The 26,531-nt window shown below is 40.4% G+C and overlaps 1 protein-coding gene across 3 annotated transcripts in view; it reads left to right on the top strand.

The window, feature by feature from the left end:
* The window catches only part of LOC124133131, a 124,055-nt gene that overhangs the window by 46,739 nt on the left and 50,785 nt on the right, over positions 1-26,531 (top strand). For all 3 annotated transcript variants that reach the window (XM_048388671.1, XM_048388673.1, XM_048388672.1), the window contains one exon: positions 2,717-4,085. In XM_048388671.1, the coding sequence (XP_048244628.1) occupies positions 2,717-4,085 (1,369 nt within the window). The remainder of the gene's footprint in view (positions 1-2,716; positions 4,086-26,531) is intronic.

Here is a 26,531-nt window from a genome sequence, read left to right on the forward strand (position 1 = left end):
CTGAAAATGTAACTGACACCTCAGCTGTCACTGTACATGAGGGTAGCTCAAAGGTTGATGCATTGCTTGTCATGCCTGTATTAGATACCCATATAGGTACAATATATAAGACTCATGAAGATCCGGGCTTCAGGGACCTGTGAAGATTCCGGGGTAGAATAGGTCTTCAGCAACCCATGCTTGCCGTAAAAGGTGACTATGCTTGTCGTAAAATGCGACTAACAGGATCGGGTGGTCAGACTCGCTGACTTGATTGATGCATGTCATCGATCTCAATTGCGTGGATCGATGCTTATGACATTAATCATTGGATTGTCTGGTCCAGACTCGATTATTTACACACTGCCGTCATATGGCTGGAATATTGCTGAGTGCGGTGTAAAACAACAAACCATCCAACCAACCAACCAACCGGTCTTCAGGAACCCATGCTTGCCATAAGAGGCGACTTTGCTTGCCATAAGAGGCGACTTTGCTTGTCGTAACGATGGATGTCATCGTATCACAATTGCTTAGATAGATGCTCTGGTCTATCTCTGATCAAGACTTGATTATGTACAGAATGCTGTCATACAGCTGTAATATTGCTGTGCTGCGTAAACAATTTATAAAGCCCTTCGTTGTTGGTCACTAGCATTGGTTTGCCTGCAATAATGGTCAAGTTAAATCAAACCCTATTCACTCACTCACTGGCCTGTTCACATCTTGTTGACTTCTCTGTACCTAACTTAGCTGCCTCCTGATTCCATTGTTCACCAGCATGGTGGGTCCGCATGGTACTGGAGGCTAATGAATACTACTTCCCTAACACTAACTTTATGTTTGGACTTATTGTAACTTTTATTAAGCATGTGTTACATGTTTAATGGCTTATGGCTGCATAAAAATGTAAATGTTTAAAATTATTCAACATTTCATGTTTTTTGTTAAACTTTATGTTTTTTATTGTTTTGTATGCAAGATCTTTATCTTAACACTGAATATATTTAAGGTACTAGAAAAACAGTAGTATGCATATTTTTACTAACAGTGTCTAAAACATACTATTGGTGAACAGGTCTTTTTCAATGCTATGTGTAAAATGTGAACCATTGATTATTTTACATTAACATGTATATGTATTAACTTGTCAGAGAACATTTGGTTTTATTAATTATTTTCATTGGCCAGAAACCATGTACAATACATTTGATAACTTTTGATCAAAGAAGTTAAACAGTTAAACAATCTTTTTGTCAGATTTCTGTTGTTGTCATGTTATTTTTTCAGTCCAGAAAAAATGACAACTTGAAACAAATTTTTCTAATTTTTCTTTTTGTAGCTTTTGGTCCGGTCAGTTGAATCTGTTAACCAACAAATAAGAAAAGTGTGGCCAAAATTCCTCCTGCGCCTGCTTAGTCCTTGTGTCCTTGTGTCCTTGAGTCCTGTGCGGTCCTTGTGTCCTGTGCGGTCCTTGTGTTATGCTTTGTCCTGTTTGACTTAAAGAGGAAATCAATAAGCATTCAAATTAAACCAGAAAGTGCTTAATTCCAGAATCAATCTAATTATGATCCGATGTTAGTGGTCACTTCGGCAAGACAAATATCGGAGGACATCCCATTACAGGTCATGTCAGAATGGACCCGTGAAGATGCGGGGTAGAATAGGTCTTCAGCAACCCATGCTTGCTGGAAAAAGCAACTATACTTGTCGTAAAAGGTGATTAACGGGGTCGGGTGGTAAGACTCGCTGACTTGGTTGATGCATGTCATCATATCCCAAATGAGTGGATCGATGCTCAAGATGGAACCCACTGGACTGTCTGGTCCAGACTCGATTATTTACAGATCGCCATTATATAGCTGAAATATTGCTGTGTACGGCATTAAACAACAAACATGTCAGAATGACTTTTGACAAGAATGACAATGATTTTGACAGAATCAGTCACCCAGCCCGTAACTGTCATTTGGAATGCCTCCTGTTAACCTTTTTGAGGTAGCATGATTAGAAAACATTCAGACTTTCACTTTCGTGATCTCGTAAGCGACGCTCTGATTTGTCAGATGAAAGGTCGTTCTGACGTGACCTGAAATGGGATATCCTCAGATCTGTATGTAGAAGTAGCAAGCATGAAGATCTGATTTTAATGAGACTGTTCCAGAATCAACCGTTTACTTGTGTTGGTTTGTCAGTAACACCATGTGATTTTATTGCCCAGGGTGGCAAAAGAGTTGTTGTTCTTTGTCTTTGTGATTGATATTGATTTTTTTTTATTTATTCCATTAATCTGAATAAGCAAAGACCTTGAAAAATTGATCATTTGGGAAGTATAACTCACCAAAAAGAACATATGATGTCCAGTGTGCTGTTGTTTGTAAATTAGGGCATGCCATGCTCACTACTTTCAAAACTACCGATTTAAAAAAAAATGTTTGGATTAATCAAGGATTTATGGAAATTATGTTTAGAAATGTTTTGAAAATCACAGAGAGTACTGACTTTACTGCATAATGCTGAAGGTACCGTAGCTCACCTTTCTTCGTGTAGGAAACATATTTATTAATAAAGTGATATATCAAGCTTTAGATATACCTGCATATGAACTGAGAGCCTTATTTGATTGTGAATGTATATGCCATGCTTCTGCAAAGATATTGGTGAATAATGTCAAACAATATCATTGATGCTCCATGTGCAATGTCTTGTAACTAGTGTCCTGCTTTTTGCCTAACAGCAAAACTTACAGCAAGGAAAACAGGGTCCGGTCCAGCTCAGGAGACGAAATTCCGCAAAAGGGGACCAACCCTCACCTACCAAATCCTCCACCTCCGTTCAGCGCAGCAAATCTATGTATATTCCACCCCAACCCGATCCAGACCCACCTGCAACCCGAATCATAAAAGCCGGAAGTAGTGCTCTTATTAACCAAAACCCAAACACGTCAAAACCCTACACTCCCGTCATCGCCAATGGCGTCTTGACAACCCGACCTCCCGCTGGTGCACGTGTTCCTGCTGACAGGGTTAAAGGTCAGGTGCATATGGTTAATGCAATTAATAAACCGACTAGCAATGGTATACAGAAGCTTATCATGCAGGACAATATTCAGAATAACTTGGCGCCGGTGACTAATGGGTCTAATGGGGAGAAAGAAGCTTTGCAGATATTGCCCAGTGTCCGAATGTTGGCTAAGAATTTCAGTGTGTCCGAGAAATCCATTGATTCTAATGTGGCTAAGAGTAACAAGCCAAGATTGGTGAAACTTAGATCGAGCGAGTCAATGAGGATTGAGAGGCCTGTCTCTGATGGGTTAGTGTTTTCTTCTAAACAGAACAATGATGCTGTTATGAATGGAACACGAAGCGAGCAGACGTCATCTGGGAGACATGTTGTGTCAACTGTTCTAAAGTTTGATCCGTCTCCGAAGTACAAATCCACTGACAACTTGTCCACTATAGATATGGCATCCCCCCGACCTAGAACCAACTCCATACCGAGGGTCATTACGGTTGCGAGTAGTGCAAGGGAGGTAACTCAGGCTAATGATGTCAATTCATCTACAAATAAAGTTACTTTGAATGGTAAGACTTGGAATAGTACCCCAAAGGAAAACCAACAACCCAGAACAACAGTAAATGTCAAAACTAATGGAAGCAAAGCTGTTGCGAACAATTCTGTCAAGTCAAATAAAGTTGAGTATAATATGTTTCCTGGTAAAGATGCCCTAATGCAGGAGATAGTGTCTCGTAGGAAGGACAGTGACATGGAAACAACAAGAATTGAAGTCAATGAACATGTGTTGAAATCCAAACCAGTTGTCACGGCACAGTCCACACAGCAGACGGACAAGACTAGAGAGCAGACGGCAACATTCACTCAGCAGACCACAGCATCTACTCGGCAGATGGCAACATCCATGCAGCAGACGGCAACATCCACCCAGCAGACGACAACATCTTCTCGGCAGACAGCAACATCCAAACAGCAGACCCCAGTCAGCAAAACTGGAATAACTCATGTGGTCACAACCAAAGTGTTCGTCCAAGCACAGGATCCCAAAGCAGCACCATCTCAAGGGATTACGGAGAACCAACAGGGAGGAGGTAGGTGGCAATTTTGTTTCTATTTGAATGTTCTGACTACTCATCTGTACATCATGTGCTGTGCAACTCTTGAACAAAACACTTAGCACCGACCAATAAATATATGTAGTATTTGTGGGGAAGCACCTTGGTGCTTGTGGCGGGGTGCTGGTGGACTGCATTACAAGTTACATTTGGCGTCTTGGGATACATCCCAAATTATAAATTATTTAGGATAGGGTTACCCGCTTTACAGCAGGAACCAATTTATCCATTCTGCTTTACAGCAGATGGCTTAGTGTCCGCTTTACAGCGGATGGTCAGCTTGGCAACAATAGTTGCCCTCGCTCATGGTTTGGCAATGGTACTTGCCTGGCAGCGATAGCTGCATAGCAACATGGGTTGCTTGGCAACGGTAGTTGCAGGGCAGCAGGCGCTGCATTGGTAAGCAACATGGGTTGCTTGGCAACGGTAGTTGCGGGGCATCGGATGCTGCATCGGTAAGCAACATGGGTTGCTTGGCAACGGTTGCTGCAGTTGGGGTTGCTTAACAGGGGTTAAGCCCATTGCCGTAGTCCAACAGTACCTCCACATCCGCGACCATTTCATCCAATAATATCTCTTGTCTTAATTTGAAGCTCCGCTATCATGCATGATGGCGGAGCCTGTCATAATGGAGCCATGTCCTTATATAAACATATGTAGTAGGGGAGCTGGGATTTCCCCCTATATTATTAAATTATATCTCTTTCATCAATCTAATCTCCCTTGGAATATCAAATGGTTGGTTCCTTCCACAATATTTAGACAGATGTTCTTTTATATAAAACGCAAATTTTCGTAATCCACACAACCAGGGTATGAAACTCCCAAAATTTTCAGCCAGACCACAGGACTGGCTAGCTGAAATACTTGCCAGCCCTGACCAAAACCTGCCTGCCCACTATAATCATATGTTTCTCAGGATAATTTAATTAAAACTTTAAATCGACTTCATTGAACATGAAGAAATGCAAGAAAAGAAATAGCAAACACTTTTTAGGTCAGATTTGTATTTCATATGCTAGAATACATCATGTAAATAATGCTTATCATCGGGAAATATTTAGAATATTTTTACATATGAAATATAACCCGACCGTCGGGCAGGGGGATTTGAAAATCTGGCAGCCCCAGTTGAAATCAACCCGTCTCGGACGGTCGGGAAGGCAGGTATTTCGAACACTGACACAACTGAAAGAAAAAGAATGGAAATCAAAAGAAAATGAAAGATGAAATCAATCCACAAGTGTACACTTCCTGTGCTCATCAGGTTTCATCGAGTATTTGAGTACTCAGGACTGTGTCGGCTTCAGCAAGACTTGAGTCCGTTATTGAGAACGTAATTAAGGGGAGACCACTCTAATTGCAGATTTATTTTTAGGAACATGTAGTGATGTATACATGTACAGTGTTTCTTCTCTGTATCGTGTGTCTCTTCATAATGAAGTAGCTCTGCTTGCTGGCGTGTATTTGTAATTGCTGGTAGCAAGTATTAATTGCATAAAAAGTTATCAGGGTTCAATAATGTATTTGTGTATTACGTGTCTCTTCTTTGTTGATTTCAGTGATTCAGTTTCACTGTTATTTACTGCTCAGTTAGTCGGTGTTGAAGAAATATGAACACTAGTTTTTAAGCGTGGGATTTACACATATGCTGAAGTAACTCTGTTGCTTGTGAATAACCTTTAAAATTGCTTTCTGTTCTGAGGTTTCGTTGAATGACTGTTTTGTTATTAACCAATCAAACACAAGCTTGGATTCACAGTACATTTCCAATATAGGTCTATGTCATATCAACCCATAAGCATGCATTGCCTGGCTAGTCGATCTTGTCTGATAAACAGGTTATTTAATAGTTAATTGTATTTGCTGCTGTTCAAAGCAAGAAGGATGTGGGGAAATGTTTATCCATAAGCTGACGTTATCAGAAATTGGGTACTTAAGTCCCAAGAGACGTGCTGAAGTTCCTTCAAGTTTAGCCTGAAATCATAAAACAAGGGAGGTAACTCTTATCGGCCTAGTAGCAAAATTCATGGACCTCCATCAACATTCCAACACCTCATAACTCTGGAATTAGTTACGTCTTTGGACCTCTTGTAAACAGAAGTATTCCTATATAAACTTTGATGGAAGGCTTCAATGCTTTTGACTCAAAGCAAAGAGTTAACTGTAATAGAGTTCCATCTACCTGGAACTAATTTGTTTTGGAAGTGTCCTGAACCCGTCTCAAATTATCAAAAATGGAATATGTATAAATCAGAATTTTCTTAAGTAAGTCCCTGAAGTCTGATGTAGAAAGTTGTTTGCCAAGATTCATATATTTCATGGTAATATGATTATTAGTCGGTCATACAGACCCTGAAACAAATATATCCAATACAGCCCATGCAAGTCCATAATGTTTGGCAAGTCTAGATTACTGCAGTATCTGAAAATGAAGAAAGTCTCCAGGGCCCTTATATTATATTTTATAACAATAATTTAACAACTGTTTTTTCTGAAGAACATGCGTGTACTTTTCAGAGACTAGATGTTAGTCTAAAGGGAGGTAACTCTTGACAGATTGTCATTCCCTGAACTTTAAGAGCCTTGTAGTGGTGTTGTTTTATGATTTGTGAACTGTTTTATTGGCAGGTAAGAATCAGGGGAGGTCCACAAAAACAGCAGGTTCAATAAAACAGTAAAGGATCCGATTACTGTAGCATATACTGTTGCATAGACTGGCACTGGTTAGGTGTGGTATGTGGGCACTGGTGTGTATCCGAGGATCAGTATAAAATGTCAAGTATTACAAACAGTATGTCACAGATAGGATCTGTCTGGGGTTATACCTATCTGATAATGGTAACGTGATCATTATTACATAGTTACAAATATGTTCAGTAAACAATAATGGTCAACAATTATCCTTTGTATGATAATAATGATATCAAAAATCATTTCATTTCTTTTTGGATGCTTCAACATATCAGAATTCAAAGATGAACTTTTTAATCATTTTCTTTCAAGCAAAAAGTCACAATAGTTTTACAACACCAAACAAAAAATAAGTCATCAATTTTGTTATGACATGTAGTTGACAGTAAATGTTTGATTTTGCTATGTTTCGACTTTCCATTTTCTTGACAGAAGGGGCGGTCGGGTAGCCTAGTGGTTAAAGCGTTTGCTCGTCATGCCAAAGACCCGGGTTTGATTCCCGACATGGGTACAACGTGTAAAGCCCATTTCTGGTGTCCCCTGCCGTGATATTGCTGGAATATTGCTAAAAGCGGCGTAAAACCATACTCACTCACTCACTCCTTGACAGTAATGGGTAATGGTGCACAGTAACCTCCCTTGCTTAGACATCTTGTCAAATGCATAGAACAATCAATGTATAATTGGCAACAGCATGAAACGGCTACTTACTTTTGGCATTTTGCAGGACATTATCATATAGAGTTGATATTGATTACACGATCCAGCTATTATAGTGATGTAGGGGGTCTTGTACTTGTCACCCATTGACTGCCATTGTGAGGGATAGGAACCTACCTGGGCTTCTGTCAATGTGGATATAGAATGAGATAAAACTAATTTCCTGTCTGGGATTGAGAACATGGGTGTGAGGTTTCTGATGGTTTGGCTGATTAATGTGGCTGTTGTTTACAGTCACAGCTTGTGTTGTGTAAACTTGGTGGACAGCAGTGTTGGACATGCATGGTTAAACACACTGATGAGACAGGATAACATGCACAAGGGACAGGCCTAGATACTGGCCCTGAATATCGTCAAGAGTCTATTGTGTATGTTTCACTGATTTTACTGTATTCGATGTAATAAGCGTCCAGGGCGCTCTCAAAATTAGAAATAGGGGGCTCTTATTAGAATATAATTTTTGTGAGAAAGAAAACAGAGTTGAAAGATCGTAAATTTCGTTGTTTATGCTGACAGCCTGAAATGATACCAAAAAAAAGTTTGTGCGTATTATGCACGACAGATATATTTTCCAGAAGTTAATTGCCCATAATCAAGGGTGTGTATTATACACGAATAAATAAGTGTACATTGATCAATCAGAAGGGATGCTAATTCGGATTGTTCACTAGCCAATATATTAGCAAATATCGCCGTGGGCGCTTATTATGTCGAATACTGTAACAGAAAATGATGGGTGGTTTGACTTGAAGTTTGAAAATGCCCTATATGTTTGATCTGATCATAGAGATCACCCACAAATATAATGATTCTTGCATTTTATTTTACATCCTTGTTAATCCAGAATATTATAATCTTTCAGTCAAAGGTGAGGTGAGGTGAAATTGGGTTTAATGTCGCGTCCAAGATTATTGCATTTATATAGCGACGTGCATGCACGTGAATGTGTGTGTGTGTGTGGCTGCTTGTACTAGTCCGGACTGATGCCGATTTATAGTGCTAGCTCACTGAGATACCATGTCGCAGTTTAACATGAATATCCCACTCAGACACAGTATACTGACTCCGAGCCGACCAGTCCTTGTTTTAGACCCTTAATGCCGAGCGCCAGACAGGGTATAGTAACAACAAGTACCATCTTTTAACGTCTCTTTGTATGACGCTGCCAGAGAACAAACCCCGGACCTTCCGCTCTCCGGGCGGTCGCTCTACCACAAGACCACAGAGGCGGTCTCTTTCAATCAAAACATGGTCATCGTGATGGCATCCAGGACATTTGGTGACAGTACTTTTCAACAGCAGTCCCCTTGGAATAATCTATCTTTGCACAACCAGTTAAGGAACTGGCATTAATACCCCTTTTTCGTTTGTTTGTTTGTTTTGTTTAACACTGAACTCAGCAATATTTCAGCTATATGACAACGGTCTGTAAATGATCGAGACTGGACCAGGCAATCCAGTGATTAATCAGCATCGATCCACGCAATAGGAATACGATGACATGCATTAACCAAGTCAATGAGCCTGACCACCCGATCCCAGGTTAAATTTAAAATAAATATTTTTGTTTAGGACAGAGCTCATATACCTCTGTTTAGGAATATTTGATTTTGGAAATTTTCCCAACGAAGGTATTATTTGAAGTTGAGCAATGATATTTCAGAGTATGTTCATGATCAAAATATTTTAGTTGTGGATTTTATACATTGGAATTTTTATGTACAAAAGTATTATCTTAGGCTGATAAATGATTTCTGTGGTGTTGTTTAGTCATGATCAAATATTTGAGTTTTGGATTTAAGGATTATTTGATATTGGAATGTTATCTCCACAGGGATTAATTGGGGATTGATAACTGATTCCCTGAGTGGTGTATATTCATTGTAAACATACCAAGACAGCTGAATAAACCCTTGGGGAAGGAGTCAGATTGTTTACATACAAGATGTGCTTTTGCCATGGAAACCAGGCTCTATGTCTCCTGTACCCCCAGGGCCTATACCTGGTGAGGTGTGTTCTACAATAGTGTTCAAGCTGTAGGGTCAGCTAGGTAGCTATTAAACCAGCTGACTGGGCAGTTTGGCTTTGTTGTGTGTACCGAGACTCATTCTGTGGAAGGTTAAGCATGATAGCTGCCGGGTATGGGGACTTTGTGTCAACATATTTGTAGCCAGGCGTGTTGCTCAGCATCTGAATGAAACCATTGGTCTGAAATTTACAACAGGCCGTACTTGATCTTAGGACCCGTGAAGATCCAGGGTAGAATAGGTCTTCAACAACCCATGCTTGTTGGAAAAGACGACTATGCTTGTCGTAAGAGGTGACTAACGTGATCGGGTGGTGAGACTCGCTGACTTGGTTGATGCATGTCATCGTATTCCAATTGTTTAGATCGAAGCTCATGATGCCAATCACTGGATTGTCTGGTCTAGACTTGATTATTTACAGACCGCCATCATATACCTGGAATATTGCGAAGTGCAGCATTATACAACAAACAAACTTGATCTCAGTCAAAACCCACAATTCCATAACATTCTCTACTCAACATCAATGATATAGTCACATCTTGAAGCTCCTTGTAATTCTGAGAGTTCTGTGGTTCTTAGCCTTGCTCCAAGGCTGTACTGAAAGATAAGTCCATGGATGTGTAGTAATTCTATCCTCCTAATGTTCAAGTCCAGATATGTGGACAGTACTAAGGACTCCAGTCTCTTACAGGACAACTTGTTCTTATTATTTACATAATCTAGAACTTATGATTTAAACTAATAATTATTGCCTTAGAGACTTGTGCAAGTCTATGTGGTTCTGTAACCCGTTGCTTCCTGAATTGAGCATCCTTAGTTTCTCAATGCAATTCCAATGTTGGTGGGTTTCACCAGTGTCAAATGTCAGTGACCTGCTTCACCTTGGGCTTTCCTGCCACAATAACCTGATGAACTGTTCAAACCCCAAACCAACTCACTCATTAACCCCATGTTGCACACAAGTACTTCCTCAAAACATGTGCATGTTTCTCTTATCTCAAGCCTCCGACCCTAAACTTTTTTCTCATTTTTCTTGCTTTTCCGTATTTTCTACAACTAGCATGTATTGGTTGCATTCAACTAAACCAGTCACCATCTTCAAAATGCCCACACCTTATCGTTATTTGAAAACAGGTTTGAAACTGGTAGTTTTCAAAGAAAACAAAAGTGAAGGAATAATAACCCCAAATCTGACCTCCCTACCCGTTCTGATGAGTTGAAATGGGAAATAATGCTCTTTGGTGCTGTTATTTTTGTCTGGACACACAGTAGCATAATCACAGACCCTGACCAACAATCCTATTTTATTTGCCCTAGCAACAATCATGACGTAAATACAAAGGTCCTATTCTCATCCAAAATCCCCACAGGATTGTAAACAAGATAACTTTGTATCAAACAACAAATGAAATTGCTTTGTTTCAATTCATCTTCAAAGCATGGCTGCTCATATAATATTTTTCTTCTGATATTATTGCCAATATTCTCCCATCCATAGCTCACAAGCAGAAACTATAGCAACAATTAAGGAATCTCACAGCGAACCAGATGCCTTGCTTGACAGTGTGTGCAAGTCAGTTCGAGAAGCCGGCAGCCTCTAATGCAATAATACAGCTGCAGATGAGGGTTGCTGCGTACAGTCGACGGACCGTAATTACATCTGAAGTCCGTCTGAGACATGGTAGTGATGCAGCAGGCTGTTCACACAGGCTCTGATCACTGGATGCCACTATTACAGATGATGAGGAAGAGATGATGAAGAGGATTCCTATGATGTAACATTGCACAGATGATAGATTTTCATGTTCCTTTGAAACCATGTTGAAAATTCATGTTTACCCTTTGGTATCGAAAAGCTCTGAATAACTTGATGATGATAGCTTGTTATTTAGTTATTCCAAGACGTTCTTGAATTGAAATGAGATGACTTGCTTGCATGATGTGAATGTAACTGTCTAGTCTGCAGTATTACAGCTATAACATGGCTGCTTTTGAATAATCGAATATTTGGAGTAGTCAATCAGTTGTTTTAGCAGCTAACTATTCTTATATCTTGGAGATGGGGCAGGAATTGTTTTGCAAAAGAAATAATCTGTTCCAAAAAATACTGGATAAATATTGTTTGTCCTCAGGTTTTTCCCTAACATCTTTGTTTGTTTGTTGTTTAACGTCGAACTCAGCATTATTCCAGCTATAGGACGGTGGTCTATAAATAATCGAGTTTGGACCAGACAATCCAGTGATTGAAAGCATGACCATCGATTCACACGATTGGGATGCGATGACATGCATCAACCAAGTCAGCAAGCCTGACGACCCGATCCTGTTAGTCGCCACTTACGACAAGCACAGTTGCCTGTTACGGCAGGCATGGGTTGCTGAAGACCACTGGTTTGTCTGACCAAGCCTCAATTATATACAATCCTCCATGACATAGCTGGGGCGGTCAGGGTAGCGTAGTGGTTAAAGCTCTCGCTCATCACACCGAGGACCCTGGTTTAATTCCCAACATGGGTACAATGTGTGAAGCCCATTTCTGGTGTCCACTGCGATGATATTGATGGAATATTGCTAAAAGTGGCGAAAAACCAAACTGACTCATTCACTCACTCCATGACATAGCTGCACTATGAAACAACATTCACTCACTCTCTGGTATTGTGAGCTGAAAAAAAACCCACTACAATGTCCTGATTTGACCTCTAGTTCTCGAGAAGCTCTGAGTTTTCCCGAGCAGCTCTCCCAATGTCTGACTGGTTGGGTTAACAAGTATGAATTGCTTGTCGCACTTGTCAGTTGGTCAGGGAGACAGATATGATTGATCCATGATGGGAAATTAAAGACACTTATTACAATTTGATGAGTCAGCACTATTCATTAAGTACAATCGACCTTACATGCTCACACATTCCATGGCCCTAGAATCCCATCTCCTGGTCAGGAAACAGTTTACACTTCATGTCTGTCAATGTTAGATGTACTATAACCGTTACAATATCTCACAGCCACACCTTGCAGTGTGTGTACTAGGGCTGGGACGGGTAACTCGGGTACTCGGGTCGGGTGGGTACAGAGGAGGACCCGGGTATCCACAGGACTACCCGGACCCATGGTTAGTCACGTGATATATTGTTTAATGACAAAAATTATCTAGAACTCTATTAGTCACATGATATATTGTTTAATGACAAAAATTATCTAGAACGCTATGGTGACACTACAAGTCACTAATGTTCACATTTCTTTCTGACTGGTTGAATAAAGATATAACTTAAGTCAACTTCAGTGTATGAATGACCAGATTGTTTAATACATGTATCTAAAAACGTTTTGCCAGGGCAATGCTATAATGTTCTCAATCGGACATTTTGAGACATCTCCGGAGACCTACAGTAGGTACCTGGGTAGGGTGGGGTAATAGGGAGGTGGGTACCCGGGTAGTAAATTTGGACTCGTCCCAGCCATAGTGTGTACTGTATGTATATAATGCTTTGATAGCTTCAGATACCACTTGGTGTTTAGGCTGCTATGATAATCATTATCATCAGTGTTGTATCCTCTCCTTACCCACTTCACAAACCCTACTTTTTATTTCGGGAGGGACCCGTGAATATCCCGGGTAGAATAGGTCTGCAGCAACCCATGCTTGCTGTAAAAGGTGACTATGCTTGTCGTAAGAGGCGACTAACAGGATCAGGTGGTCAGGCTTGCTGACTTGGTTGATGCATGTCATCGTATCCCAATTGCATGGATCGATGCTCATGATGTCAATGACTGGATATCTGGTCCAGACTCGATTATTTACAGATCGAGGTCATATAGCTGGAATATTGCTGAGTGCTTGTTAAACAACAAATAAACAAACGAATTATGTCCGGAGGTGGGTAGCCAGCATTGTCAACTTGAAGACCTGAGTTTGAGTCCCATAGGGTTTAATGGATCCCAGAAACCTATGCTGGTTGTAACAGGCGACCAAATGGATTGGATGGTTAGGCTCGGTGACTGGATGTCATTAGACCCGACATCGTGGATAGTTCTTCTCAATATCATCACTCGATTGTATGGTCCAGACTCGATTATTTACAGATCACTGTCATATAGCTGGAATATTGCTGAGTGAGGCATTAAACAAAACTGAGTTTTATGCCCCACATGGTAAGATCTGTGATATGGGAAGTACTTTGCTAAAAGTGAATTTAAACACAACTCACTCATTTTCTGCAAATTTTACCAATAGACAAGGTTTGTGTCAAGTAAAATACCCCTGCAACTAACATTTAGAACAACATTTGATCATCAGTATATACAAAGGCAAAGGCGATGGTCCAAGTCACAAAACTCTTCATGCAGAGTTGCATCCCTTAGCCATACCAGGACTCTCTGTTCATGGATTCAAACTCCACATTTTCCCAGATTATGTCCCTTGGTTTATAAGCATCATACTTATACTTGTAGGTTTCAGTAAAGTGTTAATAATCTACAACCTGCCTCACTTTGGTCTTTCCTTCCATGGGGCTGTTGGGTAGCCTAGTGGTTAAAGGGTTTGCTTGTCACGCCAAAGACCCGGGTTCGATTCCCGATATGGGTACAATGTGTGAAGCCCATTTCTGGTATCCCCTGCCGTGATATTGCTGGAATATTGCTAAAAGCGGCGTTAAAATCAAACACACACTCACTCACTCACTTTCCTCCCATATTGAGCTGACACGAAGTGATATTACTGAAATTATTCAATGAGAGTCAAACCAAACTCATTCTAATGATGGATTTATTCCAGACTTGTATTGCCATATAACATATCACTGTTATTTCATTCCTACATTCTAATGTGTACATATACCTATTGCGGAACTCAACTTAATTCCATTACATACATAACTGGGGTTGAGAAGTCCGATATCTCTTACTGAAAGCTTGACTGTAGTCCTGCTCTATTCATGGGCTTTTTTGCAGCTGTCAAGAATAAGCCCATGTAATCCTTCTCTCAGATTTACGGCGGGTTTACGCGTGCCCTTTTCAGTCACAGTGGTATTATAGCCATATATATTTACTGTTATGTATTGGGAATAATTTCATTATAAGTATATCCTGGTTATATAGTGAATAACAGTCAGTTTTTGGACAGTTATGTTGATTTAGAGCTTAGCCGTTCTGAAAGCCATTTGGATATTGTTTGATCTATTACCATGTTTATGGGGGGTTAATGTTTGATGGTTAGATTGTTACATTGTGTGTGATAGATGATATTGTTTGTGATAAAGGGTTAACGTTCATCAGTCATATTGTTGATGGTATTTAGAGTTAATGCTTGGTGGTTGAAATTTTCATGTTTGTTTTATAAAGGGTTAATGTTTGATGGATGATATGGTTTGTTAAAAAGGGTTAATGTCAATGGGCCGTAGTGTTGATTTTGTGTAGAGTTGATATTTGGTGGTTGTCATGTTTATGTTATGTATAGGTTAGAGGAAGAGGGCCTGGTGTCTAATCGTTGAAATGCAAACATATGACTGAAAGCATGAGCAATGATCCATGCTACTTGGTCACAGTGACCTACAATCAGCCAAGCAGGACAGCCCATTTCGCATGACCAGGACTGTATGTTTAAAAAACCCTCATTCTTTGGCCCATGGTACGGAAGCCTTTTAGGGCCATTTGTTTTTTGGTTGTTGTTTTTTTTTATACTAAGTTGAAATTTCAAGTTATTATCTTAAAATTTCAAGATGATTGTCTGAAAATTTCAACTTAGCATGTATCTTGAAATTTCAACTTAGTATAACATCTTGAAATTTCAAGAAAAAAAGAAATGGCCCTAAAAGGCTTCTGTACCATGGGCCAAAGAATGGGGTTTTTTTTTAACATTAAGTTAAATAGAAAAATTAATTTGATCTCCCTCACGGAATGTTCTTCAATATGTGTTGTAGCTTGCTTCTATATGGCCAGTTTGCACCACTATTGCACCTGATGCGCTGTGTGACACATTTGACCCCTAACGTAGGTGGGGATGGTCGGGTAGCCAAGTGGTGAAAGCGTTCGCTCGTCAAACTGAAGCCCCGGGTTCGATTCCCCACATGGGTAAAATGTGTGAAGCCCATTTCTGGTGTCCCCTTTCATGATATTGCTGGAATATTGCTGAAATATTGCTGAAGTGGCGTAAAACCATACTCATTCACCTCTAACGTAGGTGATATTCTGGATGCTCAGTGTGACATTTTGAACGCATATGACAGGCTCACATATTGGTTTGTTGCTTTGACTGTGTTCTTCACTTGTAACGTTCAAGGTGAAAATGTTTTATGTGAAAGTATTACTCTTATATTTCATTTGTATTGTTTCATTACACATGTTCTTGTCCTTTTTTTGTTTTTAAGTCCCAATCTCATTAAAATCAGAACTACTGCTAAACAAAGATCTTAGGACATCCCATTATGAATAACGTCAGAATGACCTTTCATCTGACCAATCAGAGCGTCGCTTACCAGATCAGGAAAGTGACAGTCGGAATGTGATTTCTAAACATGCAATCTTGAAGAGGATAACACAGGATACTCTGAACAAAATGTATGGGCTGTACGACTGATTCCGTCAAAATCATCATCTATCTCTCACTTCCTTTGGATAAACATTTGAAAGGAAGAGACATTGCATAGTATGAGGGAAGTACTGCCATACAATCTCGACCATATATTAACATTACAGAATGTTCTTTTGTACAGTTTTCATTATTTTAATCGAGAACTTTGTCAACATATTTTTCAAGCATAGTCTGAAATGGAAGTCACCAGTTTGAAACGTGCAATAAAGCTGGAGAAAGCTACTTTCTGATTAGCTAATGTCGACTTTTGTTGGTCATTTCATTGGTCGGTCAAAATTTGTGAAAGGTCGTTCTGACGTGACCCACAATACGATGTCCTGAGATCTTTGTTTAGCGGTAGTGAGGACTAAGATCTAAGATCTGATTGATGAGATTGCTGGAGTCCCCAAGGATTGTGTCCTATTTATTGAAGATAGGAGACTTGTTTCACTCAGGTACACAGCAAACATTCAGCAGTGGGTTCATGTTATAGTTATCTGTTTTTCATAGCAATAAAAGATATAAAATAGAATACATGATTTATTAAAAAAGCATCCTCTTTTGTAAAAATTCATAAAAACATTATTCATTGCATATGGATCTGTTCATGTGTTTTCAGTAATACCTATTGCCCTTAAATGTTTACTTTCATGTCTGGTGTTGCTATGGTAACATTTTAGTTAGAGCTCCACAGGGAGTTTTGAGGTTTGGCAGGCCACATAGCCATGTTTTGTCTACCACAATTATTCAGTGATGCAGAGGGAATTGAGTTTGAGATCTGCAGCATGTTATGTATGCCAGCATCAATACATGGGGACATGCTGGACCTGTGTTGTGAAGTGAAGGATGCAACGCAACGGCTGGGGGGGGGGGGGGGGGGGGGGCAGATATAAGGAAGTTTGCTGTGTTTGTCTATGCAATGATCCAGGTTGTTTGTAATGGGATGTTTTAGTATTCTGTACTGTTTTGTTTGTTTGTTGTTTAACAAGCACTCAGCACTGTTCCAGCTATATGACAGCAGTCTGTGAATTATCGAGTCTGGACCAGATATCCAGTGATTAACATCATGAGCATCGATCCATGAGATTGGCATACGATGACATGTATCAACCAAGTCAGCGAGCCTGACCACCCAATCCCGTTTGTCGCCTTTTACCACAAACATAGTCTCCTTTTACGACAAGCATAGTCGCCTTTTACGGCAAGTATGGGTTGCTGAAGACCTATCTACCCCCCATCTTTACAAATATGTTGCTTTACACTCAGCGACATTACCCTACTTGGTTAGGTCGTTGTTTCAACAGGTTATTTTTCTTTGTAACTGTGTTTTTGTCTGTTTAACACCTCACACAGCAATAGTCTAGCTGTATGACGGCGGTCTGTAAATAATCAAGTCTGGACAAGAAATTCCAGTGATTGACTTCATGAGCATCTATCCACGCACTTGGGATATAATGACATGCATCAACCAAGTCAGCGGGCCTCTTACGACAAACATAGTCACCTTTTATGGTAAGCATGTTTTGCTAAAGACCTATTCTACCCCGGATCTTCATGGGTCATCAGCATTTGCACTTGCTGAAGTTGAACTATTAGAGTGAGTGAGTTTGGTTTTACGCCGCTTTTAGCAATATTCCAGCAATATCACGGCGGGGGACACCAGAAATGGGCTTCACACATTGTACCCGTGTCAGGATTCGAACCCGGGTTTTCAGCGTGACGAGCGAAGGCTTTAACCACTAGGCTACCCGACCGCCCCGAACTATTAGATATAGATGAGAGGGGAGTTAGCCTAGCTTGGTTCAGGGCTTCGCATGGTCTAAAGTGCATCTTGTGTAGTGACCCGCTCTGTGGGGGATATGAAATCATATTAATGTTCAATGAAATCATATCACCCTTCAGAGGGCACAAATATATGCATCATAGCAGGCCCGCTGATATTTTTACTGGACACAGGCCAAAGGACCAGCAGTTAAGCTGACCCCACATGACCAGCGCGTACAAGTTACTCCCATGTCAACATGTATATGTACAGAGGGAGCTTGACAAACTATCGCTCATCTGGCTTAGCGTCAACAGTAAGTCCAAAGGTTATGACACAAGCTGTTGTTTTGACCTGATCTGTCTTGAGGCTGATTCCGTTTGACCTTTCCACTTGTAGGGTTTCAAAATGGATCAGCTGTACTAATGTACATTTTTTCAAGCATTTTGTTTGAATTTTAATGTTGTTCATTTCTTTTGTACAGGTGTAGGTGTATTTTTTCAAAATAGATGTATACTAATCTGCCAGGAGAGTGGAAGGTTGGGCGTTAGATCACCAGCTGCATCATACCAAAAGATGTTAATAGATGGTACTTGTTGTTACCCTGCCTGGCACTAGGCTTAAGGGGCTAAAACAAGGACTGGTCAGTTCAGAGTCAGCAGTTTATTGTGTTTGAATAGGCTATTCATGTTAAACTTTGGTATGGTATCTCATTCGGCTAGCACTATAAAAACTGCTTTAGTCCGGACGAGTACAAGCTGACACACACGCACACATACATGCCTATTCAAGGGGACATTGCACTCTGAATCTATCGGGGCGGTCGGGTAGCCTAGTGGTTAAAGTGTTCGCTCATCACGCCGAAGACCCGGGTTCAATTCCCGACATGGGTACAATGTGTGAAGCCCATTACTGGTGTCCCCCGCCGTGATATTGCTGGAATATTGCTAAAAGCGGTGTAAAACCACACTCACTCCCTCACTCACTCACTCACTCACTCACTCACTCACTCACTGTATCTATCATTCAGTCTCAAATTATTTTCGACTATTACTCTCTCTATCATCAGGGTTTCATTGTATAGATCATAAACATGATAAACAGTTGAAGAAAAATTATATATTTTTAGATCCAGTACAGTTTACTGAAGTGAAATGCAACAGATACACTAAATAGTTTCCATGTTACCATATTCGCCATAATAAGCACCCTGGCAACTTCGATATTGACAGAGAAGGGCACTTATTGAAACCATGCACAGCAAGTCATATTTTTTTTCAGAAACTGAGCGGTAGTGAAAAAACTTAGGTTTAAACATAAATGTAACTAAAACATTTTCCATAATAGTTACTGGGCAGTCTTTTACTTCTTCTTCTCTGCTGTTTTCTTTTAAAAAAGATGTGTAATATACACAAGCAATATCGCCTGGCACATAAAGTATGGGTGCTTATAATGATAATTTACAGTTTGGTCAAGAAAAAGTTTGGCATATTAGAGCAGGGTGATATTATACGCACCATTCTGATTCAGACACATTTAGTGTAACAAGACGGATGTTCCGATTGAACATTTTGTCAGGCATCGGTTACCTCCCTTTATCGGCTTGTAGACCAGTCACTTGTACCCGAGACGGTTCGCGCAGTTTCGAAAAAAGTAAACATGTTTCAACGCGATGGCAAACGGATGTGCGTTGGTTTGCGTGAAATAATTCATATATTTGGAACTCTAAGATGAATAAGCTTTTAGAAAATACTACATGTTAGTTTCTGAAAAATATGTACATAGAAAATCGCTGTCAAAAACAGAACATTTTGCTCAATTTTTACACATTTTTCTCCAAAATTGACCGTTTATATTTTTCTTATGACATTTTTTCATGTCATACGATAACTAGTATGATGATCAATGATTCTATGTTATTTTGTTTTATTATTTTCACAAATAACACTTGTAGAGACATTTGCAGAAATCCATGGTCCACTGACAGACTGTCACGCATACGAGTGACCCCTCTGAGGTTGTCACTTGTACGCGAGACGGGAGACCATTCTCACGTACACGTTACGTCCTCTACTGTTAATACAGTAAATACAGTATATGCTTATAAACCAACCTAATTCAGTTGATATGAGTTGTGCAGTGGCTAGTACGGCTGAGTGATCTGACAGTATCTAATGTGTAACACGCCTCTGGCTTAGGGAAAAGGCTGACTTTTTGAGACGAAGGTGGAGGTATTGTTTACATTTACATCCTGTTGCATCTGGGGATATTTTTTCTCCTGCATTAAATTCTGAATCAACCAAACGAAACACTCTCTGAAACTTTGCGCATCTGTTATGCAAATGGGGGTTAGATGTGGCGCCATGCTGTCTTCAGCCGACACCTTCTCACCTCACTTAAAACATGCAACAGCCACACAAACACTAATGTGAAGATGTTATTTAATCATAAGCCAGCATGTTTGGGAAAGTAGTATCAATATTCATATGCATCAAACAAACAACACAGTCATATGTTATGTATACTACTCAAAAGAAGTTAAGGACCACCTGATTCTTTCATATCACTATAGTTAATCTGTCATATAAACAACACAGCCATATGTTTTATATACTACTCAAAAGAGGGGCGGTGTGGTAGCCTCGTGGTTAAAGCGTTCGCTCGTCACGCCAAAGACCCAGGTTCGAATCCCGACATGGGTACATTGTGTGAAGCCCATTTCTGGTGTCCCCCGCCGTGATATTGCTGGAATATTTCTAAAAGCTGCGTAAAAACCAAACTCACTCACTCTCTCAAAAGAGGGGCGGTGGGGTAGCCTCCTGGTTAAAGCATTGGCTCATCACGCCAAAGACCTGGGTTTGATTCCTTACATGGGTACAATGTGTGAAGCCCATTTTCCGGTGTCCCCCGCTGTGATAGTGCTGAAATATTGCTAAAAGCAGCGTAAAACCACACTCACTCACTCACTCAGAAGAAGAAGTTAAGGTCCACCTGATTCTATCATATGACTATGGTTAATCTGTCATGCATGACAGATTAACTATTTGTTTGTTTGTCTGTTGTTTAACGCCGCACTCAGCAATATTCCAGCTATATGACGGCGGTCTGTAAATAATCTGGAGTCTGGACCAGACAATCCAGTGATTGACATCATGAGCATCGATCCAAGCAATTGGTATTGATGACATGTATCAACCAAGTCAGCGAGCCTGACCACCCGATCCCGTTAGTCGCCTTTCACGACAAGCATAGTCGCCTTTTACGGCAAGCATGGGTTGCTGAAGACCTATTCTACCCCGACAGATAACCTACAGTAATAGGAAACAGGTGATCCTTAATTTATTTTGAGTAGTATATGTTCTACATGATGACAAAAGGGAGACTGTGTAGAGCATTTATAACATGCTCAGAGAACATCAATGATGTTGAGGTTTTTGGTCATACAGTAAACCGCGTTATATCGAGGAGCCGTGTTTATCCCTCTCCGGTTGGTAGGTGATTCAAGTAGGTACATTGTAGCACATGTTTACAGTGTATATCGATCAGTGAGTGGATATACGCTGGGATATATCATTCACACCAGGATGTCAAGATAAAATAAATACAGATGTTTTAATGTAGCTTGCAACATAGGCATGATTTCAAGGGCATGCTGTGAAAAGGATTTTCGTCATGCATGGAAGATATAGAAAAAACGTGCATAATTGTGTCAAATTACTGTGAGCAAATTGTAGGTAGCCCTGTAACTTAGCCAAATATTTGACAACACCCAGGTACAGCTTACAGTTGGGACCTGTAGTTGACACTTGATTGTGTGTTTAGTGTGCTATTCGAAGCATATAGGTCTATATATAATTACCACCTACCTGTGTGTAGGAGAGGTAAATAAGCAAGTATATCCTGTGTTAGGTGTGACTTTGGAGTATTAGTATAATTGACGCCTTCTTTTTGTTGTAGTAAAAGCTCATGGATGAACTCTCTTTTTGAAGCAGTTTTTAATGATGTGAAGAAATATTTTATGATTTGTAAATTCAGTGGGATTGTTTGTTAGTTGTTTGATGCTTTACCATGCAATATTCAGCTATATGATGGCGGTCTGTAAATAATCGAGTCTGGATGAGATAAACCTGTGATTGACATCATGAGCACCGATCCACGCAATTGGGATACGATGACATTCAATTCACTAAGTGACCTGTCAAGGTAGAATATGTCTTCAGCAACCCATGCTTGCCATAAAAGGCGACTATGCTTGTCGTAAAAGGCGACTAACGGGATTGGGTGGTCAGGCTCGGTGACTTGGTTGATGCATGTCAACAATCAATCGATGCTCATGATATTAATCACTGGATTGTCTGGTCCAGACTCGATTATTTACAGACCGCCATCATATAGCTGGAATATTGCGGAGTGCAGCGTTAAACAACAAACAAACAAACAAACAATTCACTAAGTCAAAGTCTGACCACCCAATCCTCTTACGACAAGCTTAGGTCAATTCAGTAGGAAAATATGATGAAAGTTGTGGTGAAATAGAATTGAGTTTTGAGTTTTTTTGACATGATATGCAGTTTGTACTTTGAATGTAGGGTGAGTGAGTGAAGGTTGTTTAAGCCACCGTCAGCCAGTATTCCAGAGATATATCACACTAGCCTGTATATAGGTGCTGAGGTGAAATGGGATTTTATGTCTTTTTTGTAGTGTGGCTGTCTACCTGTACTAATGCTGGTTTTATGGTGCTAGTGGACCGAGATATCATGCCTCAGTTTTATAATGAGTTCCCATAGATAACATTGATATCATACTGACTCTGAGCTGGCCCATCCTTGTTTTATCCCCACAATGCTGAGTTTGTTTGGTTGTTGTTAAATTCTGCACTCAGAATTCTGCACTTGTGTGTACTGCCATATTGTTCCCTAGTCATGTTCCTCAAAGTGAACTTGGTGCTACAACTATCTTAAGTCCTTGATAATGTGTAGGAGTTACGTTTTGGTTTGTTGTTTTACGCCACACTCAGCAATATTCCAGCTATATGATGGCAGTCTGTAAATAATCGAGTCTGAACCAGACAATCCAGTGACTAACAACATGAGCATCGATCTACGCAACTGGGATATGACATGAATCAACCAAGTCAACGACCCAAGTCATTGACCAACCGATCCCGATCACCCTTTGCGACAAGCATTGTCGCCTTTTATGGCCAACATGGGTTGCTGAAGTCCTATTCTTACCCAGATCTTCACGGGTCCCTCAATGCTGAGCACCAGGCAGGGTCACAACTACCATCTTTAACGTCTTTGGGTATCACGTGGTCAAGGGGTCGAACCGCCGAACTTCCACTCTGTCCACCACCTAATGGAGGCAGTTCCTAGCCTGTAACTAATGAAACCCGGACCAGACAAACCAGTGACTGAAAGTAGGACAATTGTCAACATCACCAACGTATTGACTGTTTGATTGGCATTTTAGAAGGTGGTGAGTAAGTAAGAACACATACAACTTTATGGATAACAAATTCTTGTTTATTGCATATTGTGACATTTCCATGTAGATTCGCAGCTTGATAACGGTGTAACAATCTACATAAAAAACTGCGCTACATGCAATATAACAGAAGTTGTTGTCCTTAAAGGTGTACTTTTTCCTACCACTAACATATGAGTGAGTGAGTGAGTTTGATTTTACACCGCTTTTAGCCATATTCCAGCAATGTCATGGCAGGGGACACCAGAAATGGGCTTCACACATTGTACCCATGTCGGGAATCGAACCCGGGTCTTCGGCGTTGATGAGCGAACGCTTTAACCACTAGGCTACCCGACCCTCCCTCACTAACATATGATGTTTCTGGTTGATTGATGTGCATAACACCAAATTTAAAAGAAGTTTAATGTGTGTAGTAGATCTTTAACCAAATCAAAATAGACGGACAAAACAACCTTTAAAAAAACATTCTGGGAGTCGAAAGCAACAGGGTGGAGTTGAAATACTGTACAATATGAGCAGCCTTGGGTACTCAATGTTCACTGTAGTGTGAAGTGTAGAGCATTCATCGTCAATACAGTATATCGGTCATGTACGCATGTTGTGTGATACACCCTTCATCTTTCTGGCATTAAACGTTTTTTTCCCAGTGATGAGGTTTTAAAGGGATATGGATGTTTGTATTGTTGCCGAGGGCACCTACCGTGTGACTCATTACATTAAATATGGTGAATAAACTGTCAGGTATTGACTTACTTAGTTTCCCTGCTTCTATGACTGTTTGCGCACCCAGCTTCATGGCAGGGGGTACGCAAGGTAAGATCTATTTTCACACCTGTCCCATCTGTACACAGGTGAGATGAAAAATCGTATACTGATCTGAAAATTACAAATTTTGAAGATGAGTGAAGTTGAATAATTGGGACTGATATTTAGGCTTGAACTTGAGAATTTGCAATCAGCAGAAGTTGAGAAACCTTCTTAAACAACTGAAGGTATATCGTCTCTTTAGCCAAAGTTGTAAGGTCGCTTGTTTATGGGAATATTATTCTGTACATTTGTTGTGGATTTATTGTAATAAATATTGATCATAATTTGTGAAGCATTGTAGAGTATTTGTCAGTAGTGTATTGACTGTTGTGAGCTGAATGTCACGTTTGTACCAGTGCTTATGGGGCAGCTCAATGGTGAGTATCACTGAAGTCTGTATTGAGGAGGTGTATAGTGGGTACTGGGAGGCAATAAGGGAAAATGTCTCAACTGACAACCCTCTTGTCTACGTATCCTTTCTTAGCCACACAGAGAACATGACATAAACATATCAACAGTATTGAGACATGTCACAGTCTACTGACAACCCACTTGTCTACGTATCCACTCTTAACCACACAGAGAACATTACATAAACATGGCAACAGATAGAGAATCTCACCTGAGTGTCTTTTGATATCAAATATATCAACATGAGTTGATAAAAGTGGAAAAATTCCGAGGCTTGCCAAGGGTTTTATCCACTTTTATCAATGAGTGTTGATATATTTGATATCAAAAGACACGAGGGTGAGATTTTATTTATCATCCAACATCATTCTTCCAACTTTTTCAATTTGTAGACAATAATTAGCAGTGTCTTCAGTGTAAAAAGTACCATTAGTGATGTCATTTGATTGTGATGTCATGGTAACCAGTGATGTCACAATGGTCTGCAAAGCATTGTGATGTAATTTCATTGCAGCGATATCTACAGTGTAGATATCGCTTGATCTCATCCAAGTGATATCTCCTGTGGGAGCCAGTTTTGGATGATAAAGACATTTCCCAGTCAACTGACAACCCACTTTCCTATGTATCCACTCTTAACCACACAGAGAACATTACAGAAACATGGCAACAGTTTCGAGTGGATAGGAAGGCAAATGGGTTGTCAGTTGACTGTGACATGTCTCGATACTGTTGCCATGTTTCTGTAATGTTATCTGTGTGGTAAAGAGTGGATAGGCAGACAAGTGGTTTGTCAGTTGACTTGTCCAGCAGTTGTCAAATCTTGCATGTACTCAAATCATTAAGCCCATCTCAATTTAATTTAATCAACCCAACATTGGGTATTACTCTCGAGATACTTTTGAGATCTCCTCATACATTGGCCATTACTTTTAAGATACTCTTCAGATCACCCCAACATGGGGCATTACTCTCGATAAAACTCTTGAGATCACCCACAACATCAGCCATAAGTCTCGATGATATTCTTGAGATCACCCCCAACATGGGAGATAGGCCATTACTCTGGAGATAGGCCATTACTCTGGAGATAGGCCATTACTCTTGAAATAGGCCATAGGTTTGTTCCTGCTTCAAGAACCTACTGGAGTCATGATAAACAGCTGTACTACGCCTACGTACTCCCTCACTGATCAAGTCCCTGCAGGGATTCTGGGCTAGAACGGGTCCCTAGTACCCCAGGCTTGTAGTAAGGGTTGACTGAAGTGGACCGAGTGGTCAGGTTCATAGACTTTGACGATTGCGTGCTACCGTGCCCGCTGCTCATTGTTTCAGTCTTTGGTTTGCCTGGTACAGATTATCTACAGCGGAAATACTGCTGGCTGCAGCATCAAGTAACACTCACTCACTCACATACCAAGTTTCAAAAGGATTTATCTTTAAAGTCCTATTCCTGTTTGAGAATTTTGAATTGCTGCTTGACCTGGGTCCTGTTCCCTGATCTTAGGGGGCAGGGGTGGCGCAATCTTCTAAGGTGCAACAATTTGCTGTGCAGAGTTACATCCCTTGGGCATTTGGGCAACCTATGGTCGTGGGTTCGAATCCCATTTCACCCTGATTATGTTTCTCGGTTTGTAAGCACCATACCTGTGCTTTCATCAAAGTGGTTAACGACCTGCACCACTTTCCTTCCACATTAAGCTGACATACTGTGATATAACCGAAGTACTGTTCAAAGCAGTATTGAACCCACTCACTCTCTCCATGATCTTACTCTACGACTGTCCTAACTCCTACGCATTATCAAGGACTTGAGATAGTTGTAGCACCAAGTCCACTTTGAGGAACACGACCTGGGAGCAATATGGCAGTAAACACAAGTGCAGAATTCTGCAGAAGTGTTTTGGAATCAATATGTCACCCTGACCCAGATTGTT

Source organism: Haliotis rufescens, unplaced genomic scaffold, assembly GCF_023055435.1.
Source record: "Haliotis rufescens isolate VD_foot unplaced genomic scaffold, xgHalRufe1.0.p SCAF_76, whole genome shotgun sequence".
In the NCBI taxonomy this organism is placed as follows: Eukaryota; Metazoa; Mollusca; class Gastropoda; order Lepetellida; family Haliotidae; genus Haliotis; species Haliotis rufescens.